The sequence below is a fragment of the Lissotriton helveticus genome, chromosome 6 (genome assembly GCF_964261635.1).
Source record: "Lissotriton helveticus chromosome 6, aLisHel1.1, whole genome shotgun sequence".
NCBI classification, from domain to species: Eukaryota; Metazoa; Chordata; class Amphibia; order Caudata; family Salamandridae; genus Lissotriton; species Lissotriton helveticus.
In genome coordinates, this window is record NC_136067.1 from 243,734,576 (window position 1) to 243,743,144 (window position 8,569).

Consider the following 8,569-nt stretch of genomic DNA (forward strand, 5'->3'; position numbering starts at 1 on the left):
TGTGGTGCCGGCTCCCCTGGTGTCTGTGGGGCTGCCAGTGCGTTCGCTTTCGGTCCCCGCTGCCAGAGGCAAGCGGGCCGGTAAGCGCGGAGGCAGGAAGCGCTCGGCTTCTGCCTCCGTGTTTCCTGACACAGAGCAGTTGAGTGTCGGGCTGGCGGTTGGTGCGCATGCGCACGTTGACGTTTTCGCGCCTCGCGCTGACAGTGAGGTTGTGTTGCCGGCTTCTAGGCTGGATGGCCCGTTTATTGATGTGATGGAATTCGGGGCTTGTAAGTCTGGTGGACAGGTGGCACTTCAAGTTGGGAGTGAAGGGTCTGGCGGTGCACGTTTTTCGACGCCGGCCCGTGATGGTGGGGGTTTTGTACCTGCTGATGATGTTGCATGTGGTGCAGTGCAGTCTGGGCAAATGGTGTATGGGCCTGCTTTTGTGCCTTATAGCCCCCTGTTGTTTTCCCCCCCTGTCTCAACCCGGGGGGAGGTACTGTCGGTGCTCAGTGGTTCTGTGGGGGAGGGGGAGTGGGCGCAGATGGAAAGGAGGGCGGGGGCAGGTTTGCTGGGACAGCAGTCTGGTGGTGTTTTGTTGGGTGATCCACAGGATGTTTCTGGGTCTGGCAGGGGGTTCATTGAGCCTTGTGAGGGTGGTGCTGTTACTTTTCCTCGGCAGGGGAGTTGCGATAGGCAGGTGGGTGTTAGATCTTGGGAGGGCCTAGATGTTTTTCCTTCTTGGGCTGAGGGGGTTCGTGATGCGGGCAGGGTTACACCCAGCCAGGGCACTGATATGCGGAGTGGTTTTGGGGGCACTTTGAGTTTTCCGGGTTTGCCTGTTGGGGTCAGATCACTTGGGAGGTTGGAGCAGCCCCGCGCTGATATCCAGCAGAAAGGGCAGGGTGGACTGGCATCGGGTCCTGCGTCCAAGATTGTTCAAGAGTTGCTGGACTGGAGTAGTGGAGATGAGGTGGTGGAGCCTTCCCCTCCTCGGAGGGGCTTATCGGTTCAATATAGGGGGTCTGTTGCTAGGGAGGTTGGTAGGGTGCAGTTTCAGGATTCTGGTTTTTGTATGGCTAGTGGTGTTGATAGCTTTGGCCGTTCTGGTAGTAAGGGTCCCGGCACATCAGTTCAGCCTTTTGCTTTGCAGGTCAGGGAGCGTCGTGGAGAGGCAGACTTGGTAGGGTGGAGTGCGGCCCAGTTGCACCGAGGAGAAGGGAGGGTGGAGCCTGGCGCGGCATACCCCGTACCGGCGAGGGACCCCGGCGCGGTCAACATAAGCAGGTCAGGCGCGACCTCGTTGGCCCCAACGTCTTCATTACAGGATCTCGGCGCGGTCAGCAGAAGCAGGTCGGGCGCGGCCTCGCTGGCCCCAACTTCTCTTTCTACAGGTATCGGCGGGGTCGGCAGAAGCGGACCCGGCGCGTCCTCGCTGGCCCCATTGTCAGGTTCTTTGGATATCGGCGGGGTTGGCAGAAGCGGGACCGGCGCGTCCTCGCTGGCCCCACATGTTTCTTTTCATCAGCAAAGGGATTCATCGTTGGTTCAGTTGCACAAATCTGGTCAACGTTTGGGGGAGTACAGACGGGTCCAGTCGGCTCCCCCGCCTCAAATGTCAGTACGGGCTGGTAAGGCCCGGGTTGGTTTCAGAAGTCCGTCAAAAGAGTTGGCCCCTCCGAGGTTGGAGGAATCTTTGGTTTTAGATTATGATGAGGAGAGCCCCGAGGAGGGCGAGATACCTGCTAAGGGTGCAAGGGGGGGCTTTTTCACGCTTCTGATGATGTTTTACAGGCACCGGTGGTGGTGCGTCCGAGAGCTACAGTTTCCAGACCAACTCGAGAGAGCGGCCCCGTGGTGAGGGTTCCTCGGTCAGGCGTTGATGTTGAACAGATGGCATGGAGAGAGAGGCCGGCCCAACTGCCTTTATTGAATCCAGGTGAGCTTGCTGGGCCGCGGAACAAGCCTTTGATGGTTTCTGTTGGAACGGGGGGGGGATCCTCCTTCAGAGGGTGTGGATTTTAAGCTCCAGAAGGGTCGTTATGTTAAGGATCAAGGAGTGGGTACGAGTGACGGGGGGGTGGGTTCTAAGGTGGATTCCGGGACTGTTACGGAGCCCATGGAGGTAGGTAAGGACCCCCCACACAGCAAGGAGCTTAAAATAAAGAAATTGCCTTACATGGGCGTCACAAAACCTTTGGGCGCTCATTTAATGCTGTCTACTAAGGAAAGGATTTGGAAAGGGGAGTACGTTGAATTATTGAAGCTTTTACACAGGGAGGTTAGGTCTAAGGAGGGGTCTAAGGAGGAAGAGTATGAGTTGGCCAAGCGCCCAAAGGTTCCTTTGACCATAGAAAACTGGACAGCGGCATTTCTTATATACGCTAGTGTGTATTGTGAGAAATTCCCTGAGCGCTGTGTGGCACTTTTTAAGTATATGGATGTGATCAGGAAAGCGCAGATTACTGGTAGTGGTTATGCCTGGTCACAGTATGATGAGGAATTCCGGGCTCGGATGGCTTGGGATCCTGCAGCGAAATGGGGGGAGTTGGATAATGACTTGTGGCAACACACTATGGGTGCCTCGGCGGGTGGTAAGACAATTTTCACAGCTAGTGGGTATCCATTACCTTCACGGCCCTTTCAGGGTAGGCCCACTCGGGGAGGGGTGGGTGCAGCTGTGTCAGTACAATCTGCCAATGGGACATGTTGGGATTTTAACAGAGGATATTGCCCAAGAGACTATTGCAAATTTCGACACGAATGCTCCCAATGTGGTAAACCGCACCCACTGTCCAAGTGTTGGGGGCCTCGGGTTACAGGGGGTAGACAGTGGTCACAACAGACAGCCAATGCCCCTGCTCCTGCACAGCAGCCTCAATCTTACAGGGGGGGGAAGAACACTTCTGGAACTGGGCCCAAAGGCTCATACGCCAGTTAATCCTTTTCACTTGGCTGTGGCTCTGAGGGGCTACGGGAATGTCGAGGCTGCTAAGTTGTTGTTGGATGGTTTTCAGGAAGGTTTTCGTTTGGGTTACACAGGGCCGCGGTTGCGGCGTTGGTCAAAGAATCTAATGTCGGCCAATGAACATCCAGAGGTGGTGCAAGACAAATTGGATAAGGAAGTGCGGGAGGGAAGGATGGCGGGTCCTTTTGATGATTGGCCCTTGGAAAATCTTATTGTCTCCCCAATTGGTGTGGTGCCTAAGAAAGAGCCTGGGCAATTTCGTTTGATTCAACATTTGTCATGGCCGGAGGGCTCATCAGTTAACGATTTCATTGATGGTGAGGCTGCTTCAGTGTCTTATTCTTCAGTGGATGTGGCCATGGCCCTGGTTGTATCTGCCGGCACTGGTGCGGCGATGGCAAAATGTGACATCAAATCGGAATTCCGTTTATTGCCTGTACATCCTGGGGATTGGGATCTTTTGGGGATTCAATTTCAGGGGAAGTGGTATGTGGATAAGGCTCTACCAATGGGTTGTTCCATATCCTGTGCGTTATTTGAGACCTTTAGCACATTTCTCCAATGGTTTTTCACCGACACGTCAGGACATCAGCTTGTGACTCACTACCTGGATGATTTCTTTTTTGTAGGTGCTCCCAATTCCTCAGCATGCCAGAATGCTTTGCGAACATTCCAAACTCTGATGGAATTTTTAGGTGTGCCGTTGGCACCGGAAAAGACAATGGGCCCCTGCGCGACCATGTCTTTTTTGGGAATCGAGATTGATTCTAATGTTATGGAGGCACGTTTACCTGTGGATAAAAAAGAAAAAATGTTGGACCTCTTACATGTCATGTTGAACAAGGCAAAGGTGACAGTGAAGGAAGTTCAGGTGCTGCTGGGCCATCTTAACTTTGCTTGTAGGGTGGTCAGGGCAGGTAGAACTTTTTGCAGGCGTTTGGGTAGAGCTCTGTCTGGTCAGTTTTTACCTCACCATAACGTTCGCTTGTCAGCAGGTGTTAAGGAGGATCTGCGGATGTGGGTAGCCTTTCTGCACTCTTTCAATGGCATTCCTCTGTACAGAGAAGAGAATTGGATTTGGGACGTCCAAATTTTTTCAGATGCTGCAGGCAGTGATGGTTTCGGTCTTTACTGGCAGGGCAGATGGTGTGCTGAACAGTGGCCTGCTGCGTGGAAGAACGGAGGCAGGAGTATTGCCTTCCTGGAGCTTTTCCCTGTGGTGGTGGCGTTGACTTTGTGGGGTCAGGAGCTTTCTCACAAAAAAGTGCTGTTTCGAATTGATAATAAGGCTGTAGTGGACATTATCAATCGGCAGTCGGCCAGGGATGCTCACATCTTGAAGCTCTTGCGAGTCTTTGTGTTGGGGTGCTTGACGTATGACATCAGTTTTAAGGCCTTACACATTCCTGGGGTGGACAATGACATTGCGGATGCTTTGTCTCGTTCACAGTGGGAGAGATTCCATGGGCTAGCCTCGGAGGCGGACAGGACGCCGACCCGCATGCCGGAACATCTGTGGACTGTAGGCGAGACAGGGTTTTGCAGCTGGTGGTAGGTTCGCTTGCAGTTTCCACTAGGACAGCGTATGAATTGGCCTGGAAAGAGTTTTTAGAATCTGGGGCCGGCTGGCGCGCTCCGGGCTGGAGACGATCTGAAGATGTGGTACAGTTCATTCTTCACTTGATAGACAGGGGGCTGACACGTGTGACGATTGCTGGAAAATTGGCTGGTATTGCGTTCATGGGCAAATTGCTGTGGGGCTATTCTCCTTCGGCAGGGGAGGTGGGTAAGCGCATGCTAGAAGGTTGGTCTAGGGAGAGGGGTAGGGAACATATGGTTCGCCGACCTTTGTCCTGGCAGACGTTAGCCCGAGTTTTGCAGGTTTTGCCCTCTGTTTGTCTGAATGGGTTTGAGGTTTGTCTGTTTTCTACTCTTATGGTTTGGATGTTTTTTGGTGCTTTCAGAGTTTCTGAGTTACTGGGGTCGAAAGTTACGTTTGGGGTGGGGTGGGAGAATGTTCGATTTTTGGAAGCGGGGTTGCACATTTGGTTGGCTCGAGCAAAAACTGATCAACACAGCAAAGGGAGGGGCATCTGGCTGGAAGCTTCTTCCCCTCCTGAGACGTGTCCTTTGGGGTGGGCCAGGCGTCTGCGGGACTGTTCGGGGGCCGCCTTGGAGGGCCCTGTTTTTCGACATGTGGATGGTTCCAGGGTGACGGAGTACCAACTGCGCATGGTTTTGCGTAAAGCGCTGCGCTTCCTGGGCTTGGATGAGACACAGTATGGTACACATTCTTTCAGGATTGGGGCAGCTACAGAAGCCCATAACAGGGGTTGGTCGCAGCAAGACATTATGTCTCTGGGGCGTTGGTCCTCCAACTGTTTTAGGCGCTATGTGCGTACTGATCCTGTTATGGCGCCTGCGGATGATAGTTTTTCTTGAGTTTGATGCTGCTTTTCTTTTTCAGGTTCAGTGGCCGGCCCCCGTTCTACTGTCATGACGATCTGGATAGTGGGACATTCCTTCATTAGGCGCGCGGAAGATCAAGCTATAAGAAGCTATTTTGGTTCCACACTTGGTTTTAATTCTCGTCTTTTTCATGTTGTATGGAAGGGGAAGGGAGGTATGATCTGGAGGGAGCTTATCCCGGCCTTGAATTCTTGGTTGGTGGGAGGTGTTTGTCCTGACGTGCTGCTCTTACACCTTGGGGAGAATGACCTTTGTGGGGTGAAAGGGGTGGTTTTATTGAGAGCGATGAAGAAGGATCTTTCTCTTATTCGTCAACAATGGGCGGGTTGCCATGTTTTATGGACAGAATTGGTCCCTAGAAGAACCTGGAGGGGTGCGATCAAGCCTAGGGCGGTTGATAAGGCGCGAAGGAAGTTGAATCTGGAGGTTTCCCGTTTTTGTAGAGATCTGGGTTTTGGGCGGGTGTCCCATAAGGACATCCGTTATGACAATGTGGAATTCTTTCGCGGCGATGGTGTTCACTTATCTCGTATAGGGATGGATTTATATCTATTGGAATTGCGAGAGGTGCTCTCCAGGTGTTTGAAGATTCAACATTTCTTGGGTTGAGATTCTAGTTCCTTGGTTGGTCGGTTTTGGGGGGCAGAAAGAGAGGAGGGTAATTCCTTCCCCCTCTTTTCTGGGTGGCGGAAATTGGGCGTTCTTGGTCAGCAGGGACATGAAGCTTGTTGGGTTTTTGCTAAAGTTGGGCTATGGCTGGAAAAGTTTAAATAGTTGTTTCGCGGGGTGGTTACAAGGTTTTGGGTAATGTAAGTTGTTGGTGGGTAAGTTTTGCAATGTGATGTTTTGCCGTGGGTTGGGATGATATTTAAATGATTATCAGGTTTTGGTATTGTTTGAATTGTAATTATGCTGTGCTGGGTGGGGGCGGGGTTTGTGACGTTTGGGGTTGTAAGGTAACATCTTATTTAGTGAGGACTAGTTTTGTGAGGCGGTTGCCAGGTTGGTATTTTGTAAATATGCACCTGTTTCAATAAAAGCGGCCTTTTGCACACTTTCAATTTGTCTGGTGTCTGCTCACCCCCCCTCACCCCTCCCTCCCAAGGGGGGCTTGGGGGGGGGCAGCCGACCGCAGGGAGGTCCCCACCCCCGGGCTGATTGGGAGGGGCTAGTGGGGGGGGGTTGCATCAGGGCACCGGCCTTGGGCTGGTTTTGGGCTGGTTTTGGGCTCCCTCGGTTCCTACTGGGGGAGCCCAGCTATATATCCCTCTGGCCCCTCCTCCCGGCCACCATTTTAGGTTGAATGACCTGGTGGCCGGGAGCTCATTAGATATTGGAAATTTTCCCTCCCTCCCTCCCTATTCTCAGTTAGGTTTTTCTCTTACTTTCCCCGGGTCTTTTATTTATTCATTTATTTATTTATTTTCATTATTTATTTGTTTATCTTCCATAATTTTAGGGTCTTTTGTCGGAACAGGTGGATATGGGGTAACAAAACATGTTGTTCATTGTCGCTTGGAACAGGTGCCGTGCGGAAATTGGGCGTTCTTGGTCAGCAGGGACATGAAGCTTGTTGGGTTTTTGCTAAAGTTGGGCTATGGCTGGAAAAGTTTAAATAGTTGTTTCGCGGGGTGGTTACAAGGTTTTGGGTAATGTAAGTTGTTGGTGGGTAAGTTTTGCAATGTGATGTTTTGCCGTGGGTTGGGATGATATTTAAATGATTATCAGGTTTTGGTATTGTTTGAATTGTAATTATGTTGTGCTGGGTGGGGGCGGGGTTTGTGACGTGGTAGGGGCGGGCCTGACGTTTGGGGTTGTAAGGTAACATCTTATTTAGTGAGGACTAGTTTTGTGAGGCGGTTGCCAGGTTGGTATTTTGTAAATATGCACCTGTTTCAATAAAAGCGGCCTTTTGCACACTTTCAATTTGTCTGGTGTCTGCTCACCCCCCCTCACCCCTCCCTCCCAAACAATGGATGGAGGAGCCAACCAATTGCAGGCAGCAAGTGGGATTACACTCAGTTGAGGGATTACATCAGGTCTTGCAGATAGTGCATGCGCTGATGCTCGACCTAAAAGTGGCGTTTTGCTCTCTCTTTGTAGATTCTGATAGCAGACACTAGTGTGGAGACGCCTTCGGACATTTGTCACACTCTTTAAAATTAAAATTAAATCAAAATTTAGAATTGTTTGAGAGTGAACAAATCATCCAATATCAGGACAAAGCGCTTAAAGTGGGGGGGAAAGTCAGCATAAATCTGTTTCACCACAGGTATAAATTGATGGTGGAAGCCCACATGTGAATTTTCCTTTGCGTTGCCTTTGGATTTCGTGCTTCCTTCAGAAGTTGAAGCAGTTTCTAATACAACCCAACTTTAAATGAGGACCTTCAATAGGAGTGCAACATTACGACATGTGCACATTTAGGCACCAGAAGATTAACACAATCAAGTATGTTACCATGCACTTAATATCCACATGCTAAATACTGACATGGGGCTTTTATCAAATATTCCAAAGCCTCAGAAATTAAACTGTATTTATCGTTTAATGAGATGATAATAAGTAACTGTCGAAGTGGTCGCATCCCAGATCTGTGTTTATGTTCATGTCATGGTGTGGCTTATGAGCAGAGACATTGACACTGAGTGCTCAGATTCGCGAAACATGAACATTTAAATGGGTGATTTGACAGAATCCTTGGATGGATGTGCAAGGGACGCAGGAAAGGATCAGGAAGAGATTAATTTGTCATACGTGTGGGGGATGAGGGTGTACGACAGTAGCACCCATGCTCCCCAAATCAATGTCGATCAGAATTGAAAAATAGAATAATATTAATTTTCCCTATTTCTGGTCAAGCAAGCTATATGTGGTTACTTTTTTCAGTATTAGCTCTCCATAGTCTTATTATCACTTTAGAAATGCTCTTCTGATTATGGCTTCTAAACCTGAATCTACTTTTAGTTTGTGCAGAACACCAATAGCTCTTTTGTTTCCTGAAGTGAAGCATTTCAGTGATGAATTGGCAATCATATGCAGAAACTTACCCAAGGATATGTAACACTTTGTACTTTGACTACAGTGATACCGAAATGACTTGTTATCTTATCAACACACACATTGAAGAAAGAAAGAAAGGCAGAGGGG

The 8,569-nt window shown here is 50.2% G+C and overlaps 1 protein-coding gene across 1 annotated transcript; it reads left to right on the top strand.

Moving 5' to 3' along the window:
- The first annotated feature begins 1,773 nt into the window (after window positions 1-1,773).
- Window positions 1,774-6,296, top strand: LOC144761316 (integrase/recombinase xerD homolog). The gene is made up of 2 exons (XM_078646755.1): window positions 1,774-1,921; window positions 4,401-6,296. Exons 1-2 carry the CDS (start codon window positions 1,876-1,878, stop codon window positions 5,390-5,392), a joined length of 1,038 nt encoding a protein of 345 aa, XP_078502881.1. The 5' UTR covers window positions 1,774-1,875; the 3' UTR covers window positions 5,393-6,296.
- Window positions 6,297-8,569: the final 2,273 nt, after the last annotated feature.

What these genes read in the sequence shown, in the direction of transcription:
- LOC144761316 (XM_078646755.1), top strand. Translation starts at nt 1,876, where the DNA reads ATGGCATGGAGAGAGAGGCCGGCCCAACTGCCTTTATTGAATCCAG. An exon ending in ACTGCCTTTATTGAATCCAG is followed by an intron (nt 1,922 to 4,400) that starts GTGAGCTTGCTG and finishes TCTCGTTCACAG; the next exon opens with TGGGAGAGATTCCATGGGCT.